The following is a 26,263-nucleotide window of genomic DNA, read 5'->3' as shown; positions in this document are numbered from 1 at the left end:
ATGAAACGAACACACCATTGTAGTCAGCTTGTCAACAAGACACAGCTGACAGGTGGGCCCAGGGCTGGGCCGGGCCGGCCCCTCCCTGTATCACCCCTCCCACCTGGAGAAGCCCCACCTTGGCCTCTAGCACCCACCCCAGGGTCCGATCAGAAGCTTTGGAAGGGCTGCTCCAGGCGCGCCCCCCCCACCCCCCCGCCGTGATGGGGATGGTTCCTTCGCTGAGGCCCCCACCTGTCCGCAGCCCAGCACCTGCCCGGGGCCTGGGCCAGTCCTGGGGACGCGGTGGTTTGCGGACGGAGACCACTCGGGAAAACGGAGGGCACTACTACCCAGCAGGCGAGGCCTGGTCCGGAGCCCAGGGACAGGCAGCACCCAGCGCGAGCTGAGAACCCCGTGCCAGCTGCGGGGACCACAGTGATACGTCTGCATGTCTGTGGCCCGCTGAGCGTGCGCCGTGGACCCCTGGGCCATGGGGCTGAGCACGCGCAGACAGGATGCAATGACCGAGCACACGGTGTCTGGTTTTGGGTTTTATTTTAGAATTTATAAAACTCCAGTGTCATCCATAGTCATGAGCCTTTACACACGTTTGCATATAATCTCCAGATTCCAAAGTTAAGGCCAAGGGATGGGTCGTAATTGAGGACACATGATATGGAGGACAGTCACCAGGAGGAAACGGACCCTCACGCCCCACCCCTGCCCAGGGCTCCCGCAGCAGCACCGGGGCGGCAGGAGCCCTGGGCAGTCGCCTCATGAGCTCGACTGACAGCCACACAGCCAGACCCCGCACAGTGCAGGAGGGGCACCTACATTTAGCACTAAGTGCAGATGTGCAAACACCTGTAGTGAGACTCAAAAGCCCACCTTTGGGGGAGGGGGTTGGATGCCTTAGAAACAGGGAGGTTTGGGCAGACATCTGAGAGCGAGGGCAGGCAGCCCATGGGCCGACAGGAAAGGCTCCCGAACTCGTGCAGATGGCAGGGAACCCAGGGACCCGGGACGTGGGGACGGTCCTGCAGAAGGCGAGACACGCCTTCCCTTCCCTCTGACTCTCAGCCGACTCCACCTCGTGTGGGGCCACCCAGCCCATTTAGCTGAAGCGAATGCTCATTCCTGCAAACGGGCACGTTTAAGGCGGCTCAAGCTACGGGAACTCGCAAAGGCAACTGGCATCAGACTTGGTCCGGCAGTTCTGGTCTATCCAGCAACTCCAGTCTAAGGGCTCCCAAGCTGAGTAAGAACTGAGCAGAAAATGTGGAGATGACGGGTGGTCAGAGCAGCCCTGGGCGGCTCCTCCAGGAGCCCCGGTCCCCGGACGGACAACTCAAGGGGGCACAAGCAGGGAGAGGAGACCCGACAGCCCCGGAGCCAAGGGCCAGCTGTGGTCCCCACACAGCACCGCCTGGGCCCCTTCCTCTCCAGAGCAGGTCTTCGCCAAGCTGGCTGGGGCGGGACACCTGCCTGGCCCGAGATGACCCACCACACGCCTGAAAGCAGGCTCCCCGAGCAGGTCCTCCAGGCCAGGCCGAGTGGCAGCCCCTCCCTGCCCCAGCAGCCGGCTCCGCACGCAGCACCCCAGGCAGCAGAGCCCCGCCTGTAGGGGTGCGCGTACCCCCTTGCCTGGGACCGGCCCACAGCGGGGACAGCCACAGCGGACCCACGCCGGGGGCGGCCCTGCTCTCCGCAGGAGATCGCTGCCCCCGGCTCTGAGGTAGAAAGGGGGAGGCTGAACTCCGCATCCGTCGGGGGAGGGGCGGGAAGCAGGAGGTGTCCGCCTCTCCTCTGTGGGCCAGGCCCCCAATCCCTCGTCCCTGTGTTTCTCAACTCACACCAGACCAGGGGCAGACGTGCAGCCTTGCCGGCAGGCCTTGCTGGCTCCCCAGTGCCTGTGGTGCAGGACAGGAGGGGACCCTGGTGCCCGGGCCCCTCGGGGCCCGGTGCCCCCCGTGTACCCTGGGCCTCCGCCCACCCTGCGGACGGGGCTGAACAGGCCGTGGCAGCGGGAAGGCGGCAACTGCAGTCGACAGAGGCTGGACGGCAGGCGGGGTGGGGGGGTAGGGGAGGCAGGCAGCTGGGAAAGGACGAGGGCAAACGTTTGGCTTTTCTAAAGTTAAGGAATTTATTTCCTGAGGTCACGACACAGGAAGTGGGCGCGGCCCCAGCTGTGCAGCACTCCGCGGGCCGGGGCCTTGCTGACATGCCGGTGAGACGTCCAACTGCCTCTGTTAGTGTCTGAACCACGGAGAGCCGGCCCGCAGCTGGCGGCGTCGGGCAGATCCTGAGCGCGCACCGGGCCTGGCCAGGCCTGGGGACCGGCAGCACACAGTGCCGGGCGCCCAGCTTCCCTGCGGGACCTCGGGGAGGGGGAGCGTCAACAATTTACGGAGGGTCCAGCTGCTGGATCAGATCGAAACAAACCGCTGTGTGGTGGCGTTCGGGTCAGCAGGCTGGAGAGGTTTCCACTTCCTCATCATTATCGTTTGGGGCCCCAAGGGAGGGTCTTGGGGGCCACCTGAGCCCCGAAGCTGGGGAATTCCTCCGAGCTGCTCATATCCGGAGCCTGTGGGGACGGAGAGAGCACAGCCTCACTAGGTGAGCCATCGCCAGGCGGCTCCGACGCAGTTCCACCCTCAGGCCTGGCCCCGCGAGGGGCCCCGGAGGTGGGTGCCACCTGACCTTCTCGCTGCTGTTGGTGGTCCAGGGCGCGTCCCGCACCACAAAGCCCTTGGATGGCGCCTTGGACTCCTCGTGGGCCGGGGGCTTCATGTACACCTGCAGCACCTCGCTGTCCACCACGTCAGCCAGCTGTGGGCACGGGAGCGGGGAGGTGCGGGTCACCCAGTGGCGCCAGGGCACCCGCCCCTGGCCGGCATCTGAGAACCCCAGCACAGGACCCCCCGGGGCCCCAGGACTCACGTATTCCTCCTCCAGGTTCAGGATGTGGTCGATGGCCTCCTCCACGTTCTCCGGGAGCCCCGTCACAGTAACGCAGTTGGGGTCCGGGGCCCCGCTCTGCGGGAAGCGAATGTCCACCTGGAAGGAGCGCGCGCAGTGGCTGAGGCGGCCGAGCACAGCCGTTTCCAGGGCTTCCCACGCGGGGCTGATGGGAACGCAAGCTCCTGGTTCCACGGGGCCCCGTCACCGCAGTGGGCACTGTGGGAGCACTGGGCACCGGGGAGGTCTGCCCTGCCCGCAGCCTCGGCAGGAAGGCTGAGGCCCAGGTCCCGGGGCCCCTCTGCCTGCGGGCAGCGCACCTGTCTCCCCCACAGCGCTTCCGGGACCAACACCCGCATCTCACGCCGGGGCTGGGGACGCACCTTGAACTCGTCCATGATTTTGCGAATGGCTTTGCCGCGGGCACCAATGATGCGGGCGTGGACGCGGTGGTCTAGCGGGACGTCCTCAGAAACCATCTGTTCGAGCTCGCCCACGATTTTCAGTATGGCGTCCCGGGCGGCCTCGGTGTTCTTCTCGTACCCTGTGATGGTGATCTGGTCCTGCGGCTGAGAGAGCGCCCGTCAGGAGAGGGCGCCCAGACCCGGACTAGGAGGGCGCGCAAGGGCTTGGGAGTGTTGGCAGGACCGAGGGAGGGGGACCGCACACAGCCCGAGGGGACGCACCGATCCACTCAGGGGAGGAAGAAGGTGGAAAGACAGCAGGTGAACCAGATCCCTCCCAAACCTCACCCAAGAGACAGTGACCCCCAGGAAGAGAGAGAGCACCTGCCTAAAGGACGACGCAAGGGCCCCGGCAGGTGCAGGGTCCCTGGGGCCCTCATCTGTGGGGCCCTCTACGGAGACGGACCAGCCTGGAAGGGTGCTAGAGCGCGTGGCCGGCAATGCACGCCTGCAGTGCCCCGCCCAGGGCCGCCCTCCTACCACGCACATACAAGCGAGGGCACCGAGTTGGTAAAGAGTGAGCGAACGGATGGTTCAAAGCACAGAGAGAAAACTGGAAAACAAATAGTAACCTCAACCCCCATCCTGAGGGACGGGAGATACTGCAAGCGCGCACACACACGAGGAACAGAACACAGCGTGAAAGGCACGGAAGAAGAAACACCTGGAAGAGCAAGAGAAGCCCCAGGAGTCCAGGCGACGTGGACGCAGGGCAGGGGGTGGGGAGCCCTGCCCAGTGGCACCCGGAGGCCTCCACCAGCTGCTGAGGCAGCGCCAAGCACAGAACACAACTGGCAAACAGAGATTGTTCCCACAGGAAACGCTGTGCACAGAGACGTGGCTGCCTGACCCTACTCGGTTTATGGGACGGTAACAGTCCAAACACGAAATGGTGACGCAAAAACGCAGTAATCGTATCGGAAGTAAAGGGCAGTGAAGGCGAGAGGCTGGAGAGATCTCAGTGCTTAAGATCAAAGTAATTAAAGATCAAGTCAAAAATGAGAAAATGAACAGCAGTACGAACACAGCCCTTAGACACAGGAGAGCAGGCCTCTGTCCCAGGCCGCCCTGGGGCAGGCCCAGGGTGGGAGCCGAGGGGGCTGCGGGCAGCGCCTGCAGGCCTGCCTCACTCTCTGAACGAGGACCCTGGAGGCGAAGGCTGGGACAGACACAGGCCGGAGGCCCGCAGCGACCCCCGGACGTGGGCTGGAAAGGCACGGCGGGGCCCGTCGGCACAGGACTGCTGGAGTTTGCTGGCCGGAAGGTTCCAGGCCACCATTTCTGGGTGCCCTGCCACGTGGCAAAGAGCACAGGAGACCCGGGCAAAGACGGGGCTCCCACTCCACGCGAGGCCCGCAGAGCGGGCGCACCGCCCCCCTGCCCCAGGCTGAGCCACAGGGAGAGGCGGCAAGGGTGCGGCTGGGCGGGCGGGGCCTGGAGGGACCACATGCTGTGCAGGTGGAGGGCTTCCTGCAGGGCTTCCTCGGTGCAGACAGCCACGGGAGGACCCTCCCCCGGGGAGCCACAGCGATGCAGCCGTCGCAGGGAAGCCTCATCCAGCTGGCACACGCCGAGACGGGGCCCAAACGTGAGCCAAACTCCATCCTCAGAGATTTTCCGCTCGAGACCCTGCTCTCTCACTGCCCAGCCAGGCACCCCCTGCCTGCCTGGCCCCTGTGCCCAGCCGAGGACACAGGCCACTGGGAGGCCAACCGCCCTCAATGGGTTCCAACATGGTGTCCGACCTGAGCGTCTGTCTTACCTGGTTCCCATCATCTTTGTCAGGAAACTGGATGTTCACGTCGTGCTCCAAGCGGATTTGTGTGATCACTGCCCCCTTCCTCCCGATGATTTTGGGATGGTATTTGGGGTCGACAGTCACACTCAGCTTAAAGCTCCGGAGAGCCTGCCAATGACACACGGGGGAAGGATGAGGCAAAGGGCGGGGCCTGGAGCCCTGCGCTACCCTGCACGTGCCCTCACTCTGCCCCGAAGCTGGAGGGGGCCCGCCATTCCCACAGCAACGCCAGCGGGCTGCGGCTTCTCCGTGCGCCTCGGTGCTGCGTCCCACCGCCAGCCAGTGGCGAGGGCCAGAGGCCTTCGCCCCACACAGCCAGGGCCGTGGTTCCCTCAGCAAAGGACCTGAACAGACGGCAACAAGTGGGGCCATAGGCCCCTAACTTGTGGAAAAGTAGGGGCATTAAAAAGGCCAAAAGGAAGAGAGAATCGAAGTGCTAAGGGACACAGCCTCAGATGTGTGGGGCCAGAGACCTGGTCTGAGGACGGACCCCCAAAATCAGGGCCTCGGCAGAGACAACGGCCGCCGCAACCCTACGGGACGTCTGAGCCCAGTCGTGCCGCCCTCAGGAAGAGCCCGTGTGCCACACAGCCCGCAACCCCGCTCCCAGGGCCCAGGCCCCACCCGCCACGCGCTCCCCCTTGTGGTCCCCAGAGGCCGGCTCCCTAACAGGCGGATGGGCGGTTGTTCCCACGCAACGGCAGGGACACTGCGGAGCGGGGGAGCCCCGGGACCCAGAGCAGCCCACCCGGGGCCCAGGGTCTCTCTGGGCAGCAGCTCCTTGGCCCCCGGGCCCTGCCGCACCTCCAGGTCCACGTGGGGACTCTGCTAGCAGACGCGGACGCGAGCTGTGGCCGTCTCACGGGAGTGGACGGCCGCGCTCCAGCACCGCGCCGCCGCCTGCCTCCAGCCTCATAGGCTCCCTGTCCCAGGGCGACCAGGGCCGCAGGAGCCCCGGGCGAGGCTCGTGCCACAGGGCTGAGGACCGCAGCCGGGGAGGAAGTGCCCGTGCCCCGGCCCGACCCGGCGCTCACCCGGTCCTCCTGCTCTGCCCGCAGCTCCCGCACGCGCTCCAAGAGCCCGGCCTTGGCCCGGTCCAGATTGGCAGCGAGGCCTGTGATGGCGATGATGTCAGACTGCAGCTCCGGTGCGGGGACGTGGATGTTCACCTGGGGAGACGGGAGCAGACTGGGTGGACGTGGGGCCCCCGGGACAGGAACGCGTCTGTCTGCTCCCGCCGACGGCAAGCCTGGGGGTCGTGGTCTGCCTGCCCGTCACACGTGCCAGGGACAAGCCCGCAGGCTGGGGAGGAGGAGGGCAGGCGGCGTAGCGCTCGATGGCAAAGAGCAGGGGAAGGGCACCTTCTGCGGGGGAGCGACAGCCCCGGGGACAGCCGGCCCCTCATCCGGGCTCCAGGGGCACCGCTCACCTCGAATTCGTCCATCATCTTGCGGATCCCGCTGCCCTTCTGCCCAATGATGTAGCGGTGAAGGTCAAAGGGCACCCCCACTTCAACAGTGACAGGAACCAGCGCCTGCGGGGGGAGGACCGGTGTCAGGCCCGAGAGCCGTGAGCAGAGTGACCCCGTGGGCTCGGCGCAGGGCTTCGCGGGGAGAGCTCCAGGGCACACCCGGGACCCGCCCCGCTGTCCACCTGCACTGAGACGGCCACCGCGAACCCGAGAAGACACAGCAAAAGGACACGGGGTCCGGCGCTGGGGTTGGTGCTGGCAGAGCATCCGCCAGACCCCGGCCCCGAGCCTCCGCTCTTGCCAGCAGGAGGCCCCTTGTCAAAGGAAAGCAAACCCAGCAGAAACGGACCTTGAGACCCGGCTCAGACCGAGGCCGCCCCGCCAGCCTCCCTCAGGCCAGGAGCGGACTGCGGCCCCAGCCCTGCGGATCGTGGGGGCGCGCCCGGGACCACCCCCGCTCCCGGCTGCCTCCACAGCACCGGTCCCCGGATGTGGGAGGGCTGCTTCCCGCCTGACTCTGCCCAGCGCAGGGGCGACTCCGCACACTGCACGCCCCGCTCCGAGGTGGTGCCGGAGAGGGTGCCCTGCAGAAACGGCTCGTCCTCAAGCCCGACAGTCGGAACACCTTCCTTTAACAGGGGGACACTGAGACCCACTGCTGCGCTCCCCACGGCCTCGCCTGCAGGCCCAAGGCGGGCCCCTCCGCCCAGGAACAGGGGGATGGGGGCACCGCACCCACCTCGAGGGCTTCCTTGGCAGCCTCACACTTCTCCTTGCGGCCAGAGATGGTGATGATGTCACACCGCCTGGGGGAGCCCGGGTCGGCCTCTCTCCCCTCCCCAGCGTCCTCACCGTTCTCCTGGACAGCTGGTGAGGAGAGGGCCGGGTCACACAGGCCTCAGCGGCACAGCCTTACCTGCGAGGTGCGGGAGCCGGTGGCAGGAGGAACGTCTGAGAGGGGAGGATGATGCCCCCACAGCCCCGGGGCTGGTGCCGGGAGGGAGCAGCGGGGAGGGGCTCGAGAGAGATGGAGGGACCAGCTGAGGCTGCTCCAGCTGCTTCTGCCAGGAAGAAGGCGCCTGGGAAATGGGCCTGAGCCAGGACGTGGAAGCGGTGGCGGTGGCGGTGGCGGGGGCGCCCGTGGGACCCTCTGGGCACTCCCCACACCCCCACACAACACCCCGGTGCAGGACCGAGCCTGGAGGCCCTACGACACTGGGAAAAAGCGAGCGGGCAGGGCCACCCGGAGCTTTGCGCTCCCGCCTCCACAACGGGGACGTCCAAAGGCCGACCACGGACCCGCAGCTGCACCACACAGGCCGGGCTCCGGGTCTGCACACATGCGCCAGGGCCAGCGCAACTGACAGGCGCGCTTCCTCACTCCCGGGAAACAGCCACCAGGGAGATAGGGCAGGCATGAAAGCCACACTCCACTGGCTCAGGGAGCAGCAGGGCACGTGTGTGCACACATGTGTGTGTGAAGGGGAGGGGGGGGAGGGTGAGGAAGACGGGGAGGTGGGGAGAGCGAGTGCCCAGGATCTATCTTTATTCTGCTTGTGCAGCTTTTCCTTAACTATGAAATTACATCAAAATTAAGAAATACTCAAGTGTGAAACATAAATATGACATGGTACGGTCTAACTAGTCTTCTACCCAAAATGACCTGTAGTCCGAGAAAAGCAGGCACCCCGAGGCCACGGCGAGCCCACGGAGGCCAGCGCACACGAACCAGTCCCCACGCGCCCGGCAGGCCCACGAGGCCCGGTCCACGCAGGCGCGCCCTCTGGGACAGCGCAAGGAGCTCACAGGACTCACGAAGCCAGGTCTGCGGCAGAGGCCGGTTCCACTCAGGGGCCACCTCCCCACCCCAGCCTGCCCCTGGGGACATCAGGCAGAACCAGGTGGCAGCCGTTCCAGAAGGACAGCCGGTGCCCAGTGGCATCCTCGGTGGGCCAGGGGCTGTGCCCCCTTCTGCAGCTGCCAGCCCCACGAGGAGGCCGGGAAGGGGGTGGGGGCTGGGCTGGGTGGACCCGTGAGGGCCAGGGGACCTGACACGCTCAGCCTGCACGTGGGGCTGCGGGGCACTCCCCTCGGGCCTTGCTGCTGGCTGCAGGCCCCTAGCGAACCCGAGGGGCACCTCGTTGCCCTGCCGCAGCCTGGGAGCTCTGGAAGCCCCCGGGACGCTGATGGTGTCCAGGACCCGGCAAGACAGCTTCGCAGGGACACGTGACAGCCACCGGCCCTTGCCTCTCTGCTGCCTCCCACCCAGCACAGAGCTCCCTACCTGGAGACCAGGGACGTACCTGGGCTCTCCTCTCGGTCTGGGAATTTAATCTGGACGTTATAGTCCCGGGTGATCTGCTGGATTCTGGAACCCTTGGGGCCCATGACGGAGCGGTGGAACTTCTGGGGTATGGCACACTCTATGGTCACCTGGGCTTCCTGGGGGGACAAAAGAAGGAACAAACTAAGGGAAGGATTAAGCGCTCCTGGTTGATTTGCGTCCATACCGCCGTCCTCTGCAGCTGCGCCCACGCGCATAGACACCACCCTCCCCAAGGTGAACTCAGGACTCACCTGCCGATCGGGTCAAGGGGGGAGGGGTGTGAGCAGGGCCGCAGGGGCCTTTCTGTAACATGTCACCAAAGTCTAAGGAGGCCTCGACACCTCAACTGTACCAGACTCTGCTCCGCCGCGGGCTCCCACCCAGCGTCCAAGTGCAGGGACGTCCCGTCTCTCTACACCCAAGGAGCCCCCACCTCCTGCACGCAGGGGCACGTTAGTCCCAGACTGGGGACCTGCGGCTGCCGTGGCTGGGACTGCATACCTAGGGCCACAGCACGGGAGCGCCAGGAGCCAGGAGGGCCAGTCTTCCCAGGATGGCTGGCACACCCGGCCGCGCCCGCGCCGCCTCCACGGGCTAGCCTGCGCCGCCCCCCTTTTCTTCCCTCTGGAGCAGAGGAGGGGAAGCGCCTGGCTCCTTGCACACATGGCACTTTCATACAACTGAAAGCTGAGCCGCCTCTCAAGGGCAGCACTCACCCACGGCAGGAGGGGCCGGCAGGGATGGAGACCGCAGGGCCTGCAGCCTTCCGGCCGTGTTGCCACAGAGGCCTGGCTGGCCCGCAGGGCATGTGGGGCAGCCCCACCCCCAACGCAGAGTGGCTGCCATGCCAAAGACCCCACGGAGCCCCGGGTGCCCACCAGATCCTCGATGATCTCCTGGATGCGCTGCTTGGCCGCCTCCACGCACTCCTTGGCACCCTTGAGGGTGACTCTGTCGCTCTGTGTGCCGGACCGCGGGAAGCTGACCATCACCCCGCCGTACTCCTCGGCGATCTCCCGCAGGACCTGCCCTCTCCGGATAACGAAATGGCGGTGGTGCTTGGGGTCCACCAGCATGCACTCTTCCACCACGTTGTCCTGCAGCGTGGAGACGGGGTGAGGAGAGTCAGGGGCCGACAGCCACGCTCTGCCCCCGCTGCCCGGGTGGCTCCCAAGGGCCGGCCGTACCAGGTTCTGGATCAGGGCCTCCAGCTCCTTCTGGGCCTCCCTGACGGCGTCCTCCTTTCCGATGATGGTGATCAGGTCCTGGTCCTTGTCCTCTGCGGTCGGGAATATGATGCGGGCGCCGGTGGTGTCACGCACCCTGCGGATCTTGCCGCCCCCTTTGCCGATGAGGAACTTGTGATACTCCGGCTTGGCACGGATGTCCACGGTGAAGCTCTTGGTTTGCTGCGGAACCACCCCGCCCATGTCGGCCTGATGCCACCTGCCCGGCCCCCAGAGCAGGTGAACAAGAGGCCCAAGGGGACAGGAGGGTGGGCTGGAGCCTGCCACGCTGTGCCAACACCCCGGTGGGGCTGATCAGGTCACCCCCACACAAACACACGGCCACCCGGACCGGCCACCCTTGGACTTCCCTCGGCTGCCGGAGGAGATGCCAAGGTGGGCAGAGAGCACAGACCCAGAGCCCCAGGCCCCCCACCTACCAGCTGTGAGCAAACCGCTGCCTGGGGGCACGGGGTGCAGGGGGCACCCACGAGCACAGCAGCTCACCCCTCCCACACAGGCAAGCGCTCCCTTGTCCCGGCCTCCCTCTCCTGGGCTCCGGGTGAGCCCACACACAGCCAGCAACGCCCCAGCCAGGAGCTCAGAGACCTTCACCAACCAGGCCCTCGTCTGACACCAAGAACCGGGGCCCAGGAAGGGCCCGGCCGTGGGGACCTCGCTGTGAACAGCCGCCCATCTGGCGGGGCCGCTGGAGGGACCCGCTCCTGTGGACGGGCTCAGGCCCCTGGGCAGGAAGCGGCGGCGCGCGGGAGAGGAGCGCAGGCCTGCTGGGCGTGCAGCCACACCCCCGGACACGCCACCTGCCCAGCGCCGACTCCGTGGACACCAGGGATGCCGCTGCTCGCCAGGCAGACCCTCGCCCACGGCAGCACCAGGAAGCTGACGGGCTGGGCGAGCCCATTCAGTGAACACGTCAAACCCGGGCCCACCCCAAAAGCTCAAGGTATGTGAAGCGGTTAAGAAAAAATCAACCTCACACACAGCACGTGACACGCGGTCGTGCCCATGGGAGTGGAAGACGCGCCGACAAAGTCCAGCACCTGCCCCCAGTGAAAACTCCGAGCCCACGCGGCCTGGGAGGGACACCTTCGCCCCGACAGGGCCCCGCTCTCCGCCCTGCCCCTCCGCGCCCAGGAGGCCCCTGCAGCTCAGCAAGACGAGGTGCTCGGGCACACAGGTCGGAAAGGAAGGAACACACTCTCCCCTCACAGGCAGCATTTTACACACAGCGCGCCAGCATCCAGGGAGGGATGAGTCAGTGATCTTCAGACCAGACACAGAAAACAAGGCCAAGAAACTGAAATCACACACATGCCTGCCCACTGCTCCATGGAACTCAAAGGAGCCACGTATGACAGTGACAAAACAAGGGAGATCTAAACCGAACACCACAGACGCACGGCGCAGCGCGGAAACCTGCAGAACCCAGGGAAGGCCCAGGCCTGCAGCGGGAGAAGCCCCGGCGGTGCAGCTCCGTGGCTCAAAGCCGGTGGCGAACCGGAAGGCCCCTGGTTCAGTTTCCTGGGTTGAGGGCCAGGCCCCCCACAGGGGGCGTGCGAGAGGCAGCAGATCCATGCACATGGTGCTTCTCTCCCTTCTTTGCCCTCTCTCTAAAAATAAATAAAACCTTAAAAAAACGGAAGAGACAGACTGGAAGAGCCGAACTGCTGGGGTGTCAGGTCTCCCTAGCCTGAGCTCTCGCTCTGACAGAGTCCCCATTGAAACCCGAGCGGGACTCTCCCCAGCAGCTAACAGGCGCAGGGTCTGGGGCAGCCGAGCGATCGCCTGACAAAGACCCAGGCGGCAGGGGGCACGGGTGTCCCGTGAGCTCCGCCGCTCCCGCCGTGTGGGGCAGACGGACAGGCAGGCAGGTTCTGACGGAAAGCAAAGGTGATGCCACAAGGAGCCCGGCGTCGGGCGGGGGGGTGTTGCGGCGGCCAAGCGCTTTCCTGAGACAGCAGCCGCACAACCGCTGCGTCTGTCGAGAGCACCTGAGGGAGACCGGCCTTCCCGGCAGAGGAACCGCACTTCTCACAGACCTCCCGCTTGGCGGACGCGGGCGTCTGACTTGGATAGGCCCGTCCGCGACGGCCACGTCAGAGAGCCGGGAAGGCACGCGACATGCGCCGACCTGCCACAGGCAACGGGCTTTTGGAGTTTCCACGCAGAAGAGAGGGCGTCCCAGCAGGCGGCAGGCCGGGACCCCTCAGGGGATGGGGACACTCACCTTCTCCTCCGCCAGGTGCAGGAGCTGCCTCTTGGCCTTCTCCACATCCGAGGAAGGGCCCCTGATGACAACGGTGTCGCTCCCCGAGCCCTCCACGGGGAAGTGGATGTGGACCCCGCCGCACTCCTCCATGATGGAGCGGATCAGGCGGCCCTTGGTGCCGATGAGGGAGTTGTGCAGCTTGGCGGGGATGGAGACCTCCACCTCGGCTATGTTGGCCTGCAATCACAGGGCACGAGGGAGCTGGGTTTTGTGTGGCAAGAAGGGCAGGCGTGAGCGTTAAGTCACGGTGGGTGTGGCTGTGTGTGCACATGCGTGTGGCCCGCGTGGTGCAGAAGGGAAGCCACGCTGTCAGACCTCGAACCACGCTGCTCCCTCAAGCCCTCTGGGTGCGTGCGGTGGAGACGAGGGCCAGAGGGCTGCGATCAGCCCTCCCTGTGAAAGCCCTGAGGGCCGGGCCTCGCCTCCAGTTGCAAGGAGAGGCCGGACCGCGCTTTCCCGTGGAGCAGCGGTGTGGAGGCCCCGCAGGCCGGCGCAGGCGAGGGCAGCCCCTGCCCAGGCACTGGAGCTGGCGGGTCAGCGCCATGGAGAGAACTCGGACAGAGCTGCTTCCACGACGACACACGGGGAGGCTGCCTGGGCTGGGGGAAGGGCCAGCGGCTGAGCTGGAGGGCCCGGGACCGCAGCCCCGGCAGATCCACGCCCAGGGCCACCGTGCAGGGCTCCGAAGGGCCTCATCTCAAACAGGGCCGCCGGGGCCTGGACAAGCACAGCCGCAACCCCGCCTCGCAAGTCCAAGAAGGAGCGCGCCGTGTCAAAGTAACTTAATGAAGCACAAAGATATTTACAAGGACACAAGAATAACCAGGATCCACCAAAACAGACTTCATAATGTCTGCATTAATAAGAAAAATACTGGATATGCAAAGAAACGGGCAAAAACAACCCACAACGAAGATAAAACAAAAAAAAAACCACCCAGGAATGACCCAGAGGGTAGAGACAGGCCAAGGACACGAACGCTTTTTCACTATACAGCACTTGATCAGGCAGCCAAAGGGAAAGACTGAACGTGTCAGGAACAAAACCAAACATTCACATTGAACTTCCACAGGCGAGATTAGTATCTGAAACGAAAAATACACTAAATGGGGTCACAGACAGATTAGACATTGCAGAATATTAACAAATTGGAAGTAAGTCATGGAGAAAAAGCACCACCTCTCCTCCCCGCCCAAGCAAACAGCATCAGCGAGTGGCAGGATGATGTCACGCTAACCCTAGCGTCCTCGGAAGGGAGGACCGAAGAAACTATTAGGAAGCAATGACCCAAAGTTTTCCAAATTTGATGACAACTCCAAACCCAAATATCTAAGAAGTTCAATGAACTCCAAGCAAAGAAACAAGAAAAAAACAACAAAGCTGGTGATAAAGGGAAAAAAAGGCTAGAGGCAGGATGAGTTCATGCAGCCAAACAGGGCCAAGGGTACCACTGGCTGTCTCATCACCAACGTGTGTGAGGTGACAGGGAAGCAAAATCTCATGGGAGGAACCAGCAACCGGGGTGTGAGGCCACAGAACGTGCTCATGCCACCTGGAGCGCAGAACAGAGCGCCCGCCTGGCATTCCCTGAGAAATTGGGAGCCCCCTTCCTACAAGCTCTGCCTTCCCCCACGGCGCAGAAGCAGCGAACCGGCAGGCGGCCCGCTCCCCGGCCCTCGGACACGCACCTGGGAAGAGGCGCAGCAGCGGCTCGGGCAGCAGGAAGGCAGCCAGGCGGGGGGAACGGAGCGTGGAGAGCATGTTTGGGTGGGTAAACGTACAGGGATTTTCTCTCATTACTTAAACCTCCTTAAGAAATCATTGACTATTTGAACAGAACGGCTAAGAAAGCGCGGTGGGACCGGCAGCACGGGGAAGGGGAGACACGGTGCAGCGCACAGGGCGGGCCGCGGGTGGAGGCGCACCAAACCCCGAGGCCACCACAGAGGCGCGCCCACACGCGTCTCCCGAGCCAGACAGGGCACCAGAAGGAACTGAAGACACCGGCAGCGGAAGAGAAGGCGGCAAAAGAGAACAGAGTAGATGGGACAAAAGCCCGGCCCCACAGGGCAACCGCACGCAGGTGCCAGGGCCGGGTGGAGGGGCCGGGCGCCGTGACTGATTTACAGGACAGCTTCTGTCTGGGAAGAGGAAAAGGCTCTTGCGGTGGATGGTGTTGACGTGAGTGTACACAATGCCGCTGAACTGTCCACTGAAAGACGGTCAAGTGGACCATCGTTACGACCTCACACAAACGATCCCTGTGCCTCCCTATCCCCGACCGCTAAGGGGGGTGAGCGTGTCCTTGGGTGAGGGCTGTTTGTTTGTTTTTACACCAAAGAGTAGATCCTAAGAATTCTCACAAGGAAAAAAAAAAGCAGAGATTATGACACTGAATAGAAAAGCAAGCTGCCTATAAGAAAGCCACTTTAATATAAAAGATTTCAGAGCAAAGACTATTACCAGGAGTAATAAGGAGATCGTCTTATGTGGGTGCAAGTTACATATTAAGAACAAGAGAGATGACGTTATAAACAGTAACAAGATAATGTTGGGCTGTTATGAAAAGTTTTATGCCCATAAATTCAAAAACTTAGATAAAATATTGTAGAAACCCCTTGAGACAACACAAAAACTACAAAGCTCACACAAAAAGGCACATACTCTATCCACACAATGAAATATTACCCTGCAATAAAAATAAAGAAAAAAGCCAGACAACCAAGCTCAGAGACACAGAAAACAGAGCTGTTGCTGGCAGAGGTGGGGGCGGGGTGCAAAACGGGAAAAGGGGGTCAGGCGGTGCAAACTGCCAGTTACAGAGTCAGTTCGGGGACGCCGCCCAAGCACGGCAGCTACACCTACGGACACCGTGCTGCTTATCCGAGCGCGGCTGAGAGCGCGCGTTCTCCTCACAGGAAAAACACTCTGTAACCGTGTGCTGACGGCTGGTAAGGGACTCCTTGTTCCCCAGTGTATCTGGTGCTCCACGTGCATTACATCTCAATGAAAACACGGAGCACTGAAACACCAGAGGAGGTGGATGCCTCGCAGAGCGACCGCGCAGAGTGAAGGCAGCCGGGCCCCAGGGGAGACCCGACGCTCCTCGCGGACAGCCCCCAAGGTCCAGGCTCATCGGCTGCAGCAGAGCAGGCGGCTGGGCAGGACAGAGGGGAGGTGACGGGGACGGCGGTGTTGCAGGGGCTCGGGGCCGCTGCCGGGGGACGGAGGGGTTCGCTGTCCTGACCGCGGAGGTCCGTGCATGGGCACACACATACGCCCCACACCCCCAGCTGCCTACTTCAAATGTGTGCAGTTCCTACATGCTTGTTTTCCAAAAATTGAAGGAAAAAAAAAAACCCACCGCAACACCTTCAGAACATGAAGATTTCCGAGCGCGTGATTTGCTACCACCACTCAGGACCCCCACAGGCACCACCAGGGCCCCGGCCGCCGGCCCGCACGCAAGCCCAGGCCAGAGCCCCTCCGCAGCTGGCCAGCCCCCCATTACCAGGTCTTTCTGGATGGACAGGATGCGGCTCCGGGCAGCCTCGCAGTTGGCCCTCTTGCCTGTGATGACGATGGTCTCTGAGTTGCTATTTTCTGCTGGAAGGTCAATCTTGGTGTTGCTCTCTTCACGAATCTGTAAGGAGAGGCGGTGTGAGAGGAGACTACCACTGAGAAGCTGGGGATCCCCGGGCCAGGAAGCAAGGCTCCTCTTGTGAATCTAAAGCCAGCGTGGCACAGGGCTATGGGGGGCAGGACAGAAAGCGCCACGATCAGGGGGGCAAGCTGGTTGGTCACCTTTTTAATGTTGGCGCCTCCTTTCCCAATGATATTCTTGTGGAACTGCTTGAAGATCGGAACAGAGATTGAATAGCTATTTTCCACCTAAAAACAAGAGAGATGGCTGGGTTAGCTGCCAAACTAGACAGCGCCAGGGGCGGCGCACAGACTGCTCCGGAGCAGACTTCGCCTGGCTTCTCTCTCCTGTCTGACCTCCAGGAGCCTGTCACCAGGATGGGTGAGCTGCCTGTTACCAACCAGCGCCCCTGGCCCCCCACAGCTGACAGAGCGAAGCGCCCTCTCGTGAGAATTGGCGGCCGCAGACCCTGCCACCTGTCGGAAGTGTGCTCCATGGGCGGAAGCCCCGAGCCTGGCCCGGCGCCCGTGTCAGTGTACCCAGGGCAAGAGCAGCTGGGGGCGGACAGGCCGGGGCTCCAGGCTGAGCAGCGGGCTCAGTGCACACAGACCTGGCTGCTCGCGGGGACCCCCAGCCCTTCCCCTAGGAGGGTACAAGGCACGTGCGAGCTGGCCAGTGACTGGGGAGCGCGCGGGGCCCCCTGCTGCCTCCCCATCACGTGCCCTCTCCCATCCCCAGTCTGAGGGAAGAACAGTCCATGCACAACGCTGCTCGTCCAAGCCTCTCTCCTCACCGGCTGGTTCCATTTCCAGGTGTCTCAAGACCCCGAAGGAAACAAAGCCACCTGGCATGGGACACAGAGTTCTCCTCTCTTTAACTCCATGGACACTCAGGTTGTAACGATTTCCACTAGTTCAAACATCAGATACCGGGAGGTGGCATCCCAACTGTGTCCCAAATCCCGGAGACGGCACACCCGCCCAGCACCCTGGTGTGCTCCCCGGAGCAGGGGTCCTGATGCACACACCCCCCCCCCACGGCTCTGCCACATGACACAGGATGGGGAGAGTCCCCTACCAAATCTGCCACCATCTTCTGCATGTATTTTGTGCACTTTTCCACCTCGTTCTTGGGGCCTCTGAGTTGGACAATGTCGCTTTTTTGTGCTGGGTCTGGGAAGTTGATGATAACCTAAGATGAATCACCGGGAGATCAAGCTGTTACTGGTGAGAATTCTAAAATGCTGCCTCTTCCCCAGCGCCCACCAGGCCACTCGGGGGGGGTTAGGGAGAGGAGGCTGCCGGGAGACTGTACCTCTGGGAACTTGTCACGAATCTCACGGATCCGTTCGCCCTTCTGCCCGATGATCGTGCGATGGAATTTCTGCTCGATGATGAGATCCTTGGTGCGCTCGTTTTCCTGAGCGTACAGTTGCAGGGAACGAAGTTATTTATCGCAAGCGAGGTGAGCAGCCCCTCCAGGCAGGAGGCCCCTGGAGGCCCAGGCCTCGCTGACCAGCAGGCGGCACCCCCCTGAGCAAGGTGCTGCGGAGGCCGGAGTGCAGGCCCCATAACCACGAGGGCGGCTGCAGCGGCCGCCCTCGCCCGAGCGGCTCCCTTGGCGCCTGTGCCCCACCAGGAGCCAGGACCCGAGGGAGGCCTGGCGCTCCGCACAGCGGGGAGCGGCCCCCCGCACCACAAGGCAGCTCGCAGCACTGCCCCGCGTGCCTCACTAAGAAAGAGCGCTGACCGCGGGGCGCTGGCCCTGCGTGGCCCTCGGCCTCTTCCAGAGGGCTGGCCAAAGCGCCCGCAGGTGTGCCCGGGGCGGGGCCGCCCACCCACCGCCCGAACAGGTTGAAGAACTCGGGAGGTTCTGGAGCCGGCTGGCGTCAAGCCGACAGAGAAACGGGGTTCAGCAACCCAGTGACAGGATGCTCCCGAGAAAGGGACCCTGGGCTACAGGATGAGAGCTGGCGGACGAAGGGGAGAACCCAGGACGCCCCAGGCTTAGCCCTGGGGCGCACGAGCCCTGCCCCAAAGCTGGCCCCCGCCTGGGGCCCTGGCGTGGGCCCTGTGTGAGATGTGACTGAGCACTGCCGGGGTGGGGGCAGGGGCGGGTGGCCGCTGACCCTGGGGCTGGCTCCTGCCCTGACGAGGGGACGTCCTACCCGGCTTTGGCTTTCCTGACCGTCCGCACACGCTCCTGCTAAGCTCTGAGCCCTCAGGCTGTGCTGGACTCATTTGGATTCAGAAGCCCCAGGTGAGCCCCAGGCAGCCCGGTTGAGACGCGCTGCTGGAGGGTTCTCTGCACTGGCCTCTGGCGTGTGCGGCAGCAGGCCCCGGGCAGCGCCACCCTTTCGTCTGGACGCAGGGAACGAGGCTCACCACGCCCCCTCCCACTTGCAGGTAACCGCATCCCAGGGACTCTCCACCTGAGACACGCGCACGTCACCGGGCGCCTCTAGGAATCCAGGAGAGCCCCCCACGGCGGCGGCCCAGGGCTCACCATGCGGGAGGCGAGCTCCAGCAGCTCCCGCTTGGCCTGCTGCACGCCCTGCGGGTCGCCCTCGATGCGGATCAGGCTGCTCTTCTCGCTGTCGGGGGGGATGCGCACAGACACCTTGTACTGGTCTTTGATTCTGTTGACTTAGGGACACAAAAGGAGATGTGTTGGACTCAGACTCTATTACCGGCCGCGGATGGCTGAGCTAAAGCCCCAAAGAACCAAGCCAGCTACCCCACAAGGACGAGCAGGGCCCCCAGAGCGAGGCTGCCCATCCTCCAGCACGAGCCGGGCGCCGTCTCTGTGGCGCCAGCCACGCACAGAGCATTGCTCGAGAGCCTGGCGTGGCCGCAGCCGGGGCTGCAGGGCCGGGACCTTGGCGGGCCAGCAATCTGCCTGGGGCTTCAGACTACGGCTTCCTTTCGTCCAACGTGTTTTTGTTATAATACTGGTAAGTAGGCAAAAAATGGATTCTCAGTAGGGCCACTGCCTGCGCGGAGCGTGCACGACTGTCCACACCCCAAGGACGTGCCCCGGACGGGAGGCTGTGTCACACTGTCCCTGTGTCTGTCGAGGTGGGAGGCCCTGCGAGGGAAGGGAGCCCTGTCCCGGGTGGGGGTGGGCGGGTCCCGCCTCACGCCCGGGGCTGCTGGGACAGGGCGCAGCCCCACCATGGCCCTGAACTGGAAAGAGTGGGTAAAAAGAAAATGACCTTATTTTCAACGTTAAGGGTTAGGTGTTTTAGTTTTTCATTTGGAAGTTTGGTGATGTTTTTGTTACCAAAAATACGCTGTAGGACCTAACTCTGGTTCAAGCCGTTAGCCTCTGGTAAAACCGGCTTCATGTATTTTGTTGCGCATAATGTTACAGTTTCTGAGAACCTATGGCTGGTGGTGAGGTCCCACTGCATTTAAAAGATCTCACGTATTTCTAATGTGGAGACAAGTTTGGGATCCATAAATCACAACAATTTCATTCTTAAAATGCATACACACATACATGCATACATACACACATACATACCTACATACATACATACCTACATACATACAATCAGAAGCCCCTCTAACTGAAGGCCACCCCACCGACGGCCGCAGGACCCCCGGAGGCCATGCAGCTGCCCGGGGCTCCGTCACCAGCTCGGACGCAGACCAGGGTTTCGCTGTCTTTGCAGAAGAGCGGGAGTCGGAAAACCCTCCTCCGGCACCTTCTCTGAACAGGACACAGCGCCCACACCCTGGAGAAGCCTCATCGCCAGAGACAGGGCAGCAGGCGGCCCCTGTGCAGTGAGGGCGGCCACAGCGGGCTCCCAGCGGGACGCCAGGCGGACGAGTCCTCTCAACACCCATGGCCGCACAGGGCCAACGCCGCGGGGCACATGCGCAGAGGCTCGTCCCTGCTTGGGGGTATGGGGGGGTCCTTGGAGACTGGGGAACCCAGGACCCCGGTGTGTATAATGGCCCCCAAAGGTGAGACAGCATCGTTTCTGGATCCGGTGAGTACTGTGATGTGCACAACTGTGCGGTTAAACTGAGCAAGGAAGCGGGTTTCAAAACACCCTCGCATTCCCACCGAGCTCACCTCGCGCTTCGCTGATGCCGTCTCACCCTGTGCTACCTACCTGGCACAGGGAAAGCCAAGACTGAACCTGGGGTCACGTATTACTGTTTGCCCAACAGACTCCCTTCCTGCGTTGTGGGCCTTGGCATGAATCTAGTCAGGTTCAAGGGTCAGGGGTGAGGATCCAGCAGCTCTGGCTGAGACGTGGCAGACAACATCCTTGGGGCTGCCTTCACCACGGCCCTCGTGGGCGATGCAGGGCATGGACCCGCTTGATCGCATTTGCCTCTAGGCCAAATGCCTGGGCACAGACAGCCGGGCAAACAGCGGGTGGCTTCTCGCCCAGCCCACCCCCACGCCGGCCGCCTCACTCACTGTTGGCCCCACTCTTCCCGATGAGGTGTCGGTGGAACTTGTGGTCGATGCTGATCTCCACGTAGTCCATGCGGTGAATCTGTGGGGGCACAAAGTGCGGCCGCAAGGAGTGAGGCCGGGCAGCCAGGACCACAGGCCGGATCAGCAGCTGCTGCCCTTGCTGGCCGCTCGGCCACCAGGACGGCTGCAAGCTCGGCCCTCCGGCCCCTTCAAAGGCCCCTCCTCACAGCAAGGTCTCGCCCCGTGCCTTCCAGGGCTCTGGCCGGCTTACGGCGGTCTCGGCCCTCTATAACCTTGTGCGTCACGCTGCACACGAGGGCGCCTTACCAAGTCCTTCACCATGGCCTCGATCTGCTCCTGGGCCATGTTCACGTCCTCTGTGGGGCCCTCCAGGGTGATCTTGTCCTCGCCCTCTGTGAATTCGATGTGAACCTGCCACAACAGAGCAAGGGACCATGGGGACGGACACAGTGGCCTCTGAGACCCCGCAGGCTTTCCCAGGGCAGCGGCTGAGCCCAGCTCTTCCCATGAGTGCACAGCCATGCCACGGGAAGCTGCGGGGTGGGCCTGAGGGCAGCGCTGTGACTGTGGTCTTAAGTGTCGGGGTCTAATCATCGTTCCTTCACCAGCAACAGCAATCGCGAAGTCTTTCACACCGTGCCTGCCACCGAGACTGCCGCCTGACAGCAGACAGCGCCTTCTCCCGGCTGGCCGCGCGCAGAACGCAACAGCTAACAGGGACAGACTGTAACCCAGGTACAGCTGCCCGGCGGCGGTCCCCGACAAGGCCACTGTACCTGTTTATAACATACCAGCTAAGGAGGTGACTTCGTGGGAGACTGGCCCTGGGAAGTCAGCACGTTGCTGCGAACAGGCCTTTGATCTTAAAAGCAATATGGCTACAGAATAAACGGAAACGGAGCCCAGGCAGGACAGGAATACAATGCAACGTGTGTTCCCTGGCATTTTCTACCCTGTTCACAGTCCCGGGGAACTACTGTCTCTTCTGGGAAACTGAGAAGACCTCCAGGACAAACTCTGTGCCTCAGAACTTACAGACATGACTATTAGGGGTTGTGAGGCCCTAACTAAATGAGGTATTTCTCGAGATAGTCATCTAACCTCCTAACACATTCTCTGGTTAAAAAGACCGTAAGAATGACAGAGACATTTAACAAAACTTCTTCTAATTTTTGAGAACGGTGCCAGTCTCTGAAGGCACCCTACAGGACACACAGAGAACCCAGCATGAAGATCCAACAAAGGACACAAAGCCGACCGGACAGAGCAGGGCCGCTGGCTTCCTCACCTTTGGCATCTGCTGGGTGATCTTGGCCAGGTTCTGCCCCTTCTTGCCGATGATGAAACGGTGAAGCCAGGAAGGGGCCGAGACGGAGGAGACAGTGAAACTGTTGGCCTGGGGAACCAGGAGGCAAACCGGTGGGTCTGCAGCATCCGGGCCCATGAGCCAGGTCGCTCAGCAGGGCTCAGGTGCCGGCAGGCGCCCCACCCCCGGGCTCCCTCTGGGGGCAGTTACCTTGGCGTAGACCTCAGTCAGCGCCTGCCCCAGCTTCTCGGGCTCGCCCCGGAGTATCACGGTCTCGGAGGCGCTGTCAGAGGGCGGGATCTCCACCGAGACGCCAGTCCTCTCCAGGATCTCCTGCAGGGAGTTGCCCTTGGGCCCGATGACGTACTTGTGCTGGGACTTCTTCACCTCCACCGCGATGGTCGTGGTCTTCTTTTTCTAAGCAAGAGCACCGTCAGGGTGTCAGAGGGCAGGGCACGGGTGGGGCTGGGGCAGGGGACAAAGCGCTGCCACCCAAAGGGCACGGTGCAGGACACAGGGCCCCTGGAAGGGAAGACAGTGACCAGCCGGTCCACAGCAACCCCACCAATCAAGGGCTGGGTTTTCTCCTCCAAAGAATTACTCGACAATTTCAGTTAAGCTCAGAGGATAACTGCAACTTGGAAGAGCTACAAACAGCAAGACCACCCTCCAAACTAAGGGACACATTTCAGCCCTCGAAGCCACCAACACCCACTGGAGCTGACAGCTGCCTCAGAGAGGGGCCACTTGTGAATAGCACGTCCAGCCCAGGCAGGGGGTTGGGGGGTTGGGAACAGCCGGGACAGCCCCCACACAGAGCTCGACCCACGCTTCAGGGACAGGCGAGGAGGGGCGCTGGGCCCTGGCCGCTCTCTGCTCCTGCCCCCGGGGACCCCTCCCACCGCTACCTTCTCTTCATAAATCCTCTTGATCCGAGCCACAGCCTGGGCCAGCTGCTCCTTCTCCCCGGTGAAGACGATTTCTGTCCGGCTGACGCTGGGCGGGGGGATGTTGATGCGCGTCCCTGTCTCCTGCATGATCTCGTTGACCAGTCGGTTATAAGGCCCGGCGATGAAGGGGTGGAACGCCTTCTCCACCTCGAGCCTCTCCACAGCACGTTTGTCCTGGAAACCAAAGACAAAAGCTGAGCACGGCTCTGGACACGATCTAAGGAAAGCCGGGGCGGCTGCCGCCTGCACCCCGGGCCCACAGTGGCCTCACCTGCTCGGCGGAGATGAGCAGCACTTCGTGGCGGGCCTTCTCAATGCCCTCCTTGGTGCCGGTGATCCTGATCTGGTTGCTCGCGTCATCTGGGCGTGGGATCTGGATTTTGGTTGCGGTTTTCAGCTCCAAGTCTTGTAGTTTCTCTCCATTTTTGCCAATGACAAAGCGATGGTGTTCTTTGGGAATGGCGACAGTTGCTGAGGCCTGCCACGGGTACAGAACCAAAGAAAACAAAGGTATTCGTGGGCTCTGAAAACGTACATGTTCCCATGATGTTCTCTGGCTAGGACGCCGCTCTCGCCTGCTGTTGCCTAGCCTGCCCCCACTTCCCACTTCAACCGTTGCAGGTTGAGCACCCCCTCCTGGGGCACTCCTGCCCTGACCCCCAGCCAGGCTGAGCTCGACGGCGACAGAGTCCCACGGCCCTGGGTCGCGCGCCCACCTCTCACAATTGTTTAGCGCTAATTGTCTGTCCAGCCTCTCCTCAGCCTGGTGAGGACAGGGACGTTCTCCAGGCCAGTGGCTCTAGCACGACGTTGGGGGCGAGGCAGGAAGGCAGGGACACACTGAGTGACCGGATCACCTTCGGTGTCTGGAGCGCCCGGCCATCATTTTCAGACACGAGCCCCGTGTCTGGTAATAAACATTTCTCACTCTCCTTTCTAACCAGTTAAAACAGGCAACTCATCCGAGTAAAGAAAAGGGAAATAATCCAAACCCTTCATTCCATGAGTCAAACTACCAGAAATCAACCAGCTTCCCGAGGTCGCAGAGAAACCTGGGAGAAGACAGAGGTTTCCAGTCTTTCGAACCCTGTGCAGAAAACAGCCGTCTAGTAAGAGAACTTCAAACCAAAATGAAGGAAAGCACGGAGGCCCCACCACTGTCCCGGCAGAAAGTCAGAGCAGGGCCCGCTCCCCGCTTCCCCAAGGGCCGGTTCCCACTCAGAACACCGAGTGCTGACGAGAGGAACGCCACGGTGACGGGGGCGGCAGGAAGGGGCCGCGCGTCCCAGCCGGCAGGGGGACGGGGCCGCGGGCCGAGACGCTGCGGCCACAGGAGGTTCGTTCCAGAGACGGTTCAACGCCAGGAAACCCATTTACATGATTCATCACACTGTTAATCTGTGGGGAAAAAATGATCATCTCCACAAGATCTAAACCCACCCATGATAAAAGTGAAGGAAAACAAGTCAGCGGGTATCAGCCCCGGCCCCCGAGGGGCACAGTGAGCCGCACCCGCACCGGCCCACTCCTGCGCGGACGGCTCCGCGGCTCCGACACGACAGGATGCGCACAGTGCAGCCGCCCGCAGGGCCTGACCCCCTGGCGTGTGTCCCTACCGGAGGGGACACGGGCTGGACAGCAGGAGACCCTGTCCCCACGGCCTGGAACCCTGGGAAACTGCTGCTGTGTTACATTGTTTCTTACTGTCAGTGACGGGGAGGCTGAACTAGAGCCCAGAAGTCAGCCCCTGTCACTCAGCTGAAGTCAGAAGATGGGAGGGAACAGGCCGCTTGTATCCAACAGGCAGAATAAAGGGAAAGACCGCAAAGAGGCTGGAGGCCAAGCCAGCAAAAAAAGGTGGAATGTGGGCGTGAGAAATAAGAAAACATCCCTCACAAGGCCTAATGCAACTGTGCGCAGAGCTGATTATAAAGTTTGTGTGTAAAACAAGGAGGAACACCAAACACAGGACAGCCTTGAAGGGCAGCCAGGGAGGGGTCGCCAGCACCGCGCGCAGGGGCATCGGGCTCGGCGGGAAAGCCCAGGAAGGGCGTCCAGCGTGCGACAGAGACGGTCACTCGGGTCGGTGGGGGACGGGAGGTTCCTTTAAAAATGGTGCTGACAACCTGAGAGCCACGTGGGATGGGGTGAGACCGCACGTGGCCCCGCGCTGTTCACGGTGAACTCGGTGAACACCGTGGACCCCCGTGGGCAAGAGTTGGGGTGTAAGAACACCCTGACGTGCACCAGAGAAAACAGGAACAAACACTCCTACAGAGCCCGACGTGAAAAAATACTTCCGTAACAGTGACCAAAATAAAGAAGTGTTCAGTGAGACTGCCTGCACATTAATACACTTTCACAGAGTGGAAGACAGGATCAAACACAAATGGCAAACTGGGAAACATTATTTGTAATATATGACTGAGAAGAGGTTATAGCAGCCTTAACATATTGAGCAAGATGGGCAGCTTTAACTTGACAGAAAAGGGCGAGAAAGCAGGACACCCAGAGAAAAGAGGAGGAAAAGAAACTCAGTCCTGCCCATCCAAACGATGCAAACCAGAGCTTCCTTGGCTGCCTTTCGGGCCAAACACCGCGTGCTGGCTGGGCCCAGCAGGGCCACGGCGGGGACCTGCCTGTCACGGCACAATCACACCTGCCGTCACCTGCTGGCCCGGCCGCCTCGCTTCCAGGAAGCCTAGCCTGAGACATGCTGGGCAAGACAGGAAACTGCCTGGGCACGAGGTCTCCCCTGTGCCACGGCCCCTGCTAGGGGCCGGGAAGCCGCCTCAGGGCCCGGGCGCATCCCGGCGCACTGGTCCCACGCAGGCCTTGGGGTGAGGACGCCGCTCCGCGCTGACGCAGACACCTTGGGGGAACAGGCAGGGGCCAGCAGGGGCCGGACAGGGTCTGTGGCAAGCTCCCTCCTGCTGCTCTTCCCCAACCCCGACCAGACGGAGGCCCCAAGGCCAGGAACGCCGGCAGCAGGGCGGGCAGGAGCAGGGCCCGGGGACCCAGGGGCCGGCTCTGGCTGTGCCCGGCCCCTCAGCCCTGACGCTGCCAGCACCCAGTGTGCCAGGGGCTTTCAAAAGTGGCGAACACACTAAAGCAGATGAGCCCAACTACCCACCACGATGACAGCCTGACCAAAACAGAGCGAAGAGTGACTTCAAGTGATCTCGAAGTCCACAGCCCTCCACCTTAATTAGAAGGATCACCCTCGACTCAAGCAACCTCCCAGTACTAATGGTGAGAATTCTTGGACAATCAGACTTCAGGTCAGCGGAAGGACATAGCCAGTCAAGGTCCGTCGACAGGTCTGTGTTAGAAATCAAGAAGTGAATGGAGGCGGATGGTCCTGCCAGAAAGCTACAGGGAGCCAACTGGG

General features: G+C 62.4%; 1 protein-coding gene across 2 annotated transcripts in view; it reads right to left on the bottom strand.

Annotated features, from left to right (window-relative positions):
* Positions 1-2,106: 2,106 nt before the first annotated feature.
* The window catches only part of HDLBP (high density lipoprotein binding protein), a 56,490-nt gene continuing 32,333 nt past the window's right edge, over positions 2,107-26,263 (bottom strand). For both annotated transcript variants that reach the window (XM_054570409.1, XM_054570410.1), the window contains exons 6-28: positions 23,144-23,350; positions 22,831-23,046; positions 22,133-22,339; positions 21,905-22,012; positions 20,923-21,027; positions 20,596-20,674; positions 18,664-18,803; positions 17,473-17,577; positions 17,236-17,349; positions 16,320-16,406; positions 16,027-16,158; positions 12,474-12,692; positions 10,187-10,408; positions 9,878-10,096; positions 8,977-9,115; positions 7,413-7,540; positions 6,632-6,736; positions 6,237-6,371; positions 5,167-5,310; positions 3,324-3,509; positions 2,923-3,039; positions 2,683-2,811; positions 2,107-2,566 (exon numbers count right to left, since the gene is read on the bottom strand). In XM_054570409.1, the coding sequence (XP_054426384.1) occupies positions 2,480-2,566; positions 2,683-2,811; positions 2,923-3,039; positions 3,324-3,509; positions 5,167-5,310; positions 6,237-6,371; positions 6,632-6,736; positions 7,413-7,540; positions 8,977-9,115; positions 9,878-10,096; positions 10,187-10,408; positions 12,474-12,692; positions 16,027-16,158; positions 16,320-16,406; positions 17,236-17,349; positions 17,473-17,577; positions 18,664-18,803; positions 20,596-20,674; positions 20,923-21,027; positions 21,905-22,012; positions 22,133-22,339; positions 22,831-23,046; positions 23,144-23,350 (3,330 nt within the window). In that variant the 3' untranslated portion in view covers positions 2,107-2,479. The remainder of the gene's footprint in view (positions 2,567-2,682; positions 2,812-2,922; positions 3,040-3,323; positions 3,510-5,166; positions 5,311-6,236; positions 6,372-6,631; positions 6,737-7,412; positions 7,541-8,976; positions 9,116-9,877; positions 10,097-10,186; positions 10,409-12,473; positions 12,693-16,026; positions 16,159-16,319; positions 16,407-17,235; positions 17,350-17,472; positions 17,578-18,663; positions 18,804-20,595; positions 20,675-20,922; positions 21,028-21,904; positions 22,013-22,132; positions 22,340-22,830; positions 23,047-23,143; positions 23,351-26,263) is intronic.

This window comes from Pteronotus mesoamericanus, unplaced genomic scaffold (genome assembly GCF_021234165.1).
Source record: "Pteronotus mesoamericanus isolate MK-2021 breed Mesoamerican mustached bat unplaced genomic scaffold, CSHL_Meso_final contig_203, whole genome shotgun sequence".
NCBI lineage: Eukaryota > Metazoa > Chordata > Mammalia > Chiroptera > Mormoopidae > Pteronotus > Pteronotus mesoamericanus.
This window is presented reverse-complemented; position numbering and strand designations above follow the sequence as displayed.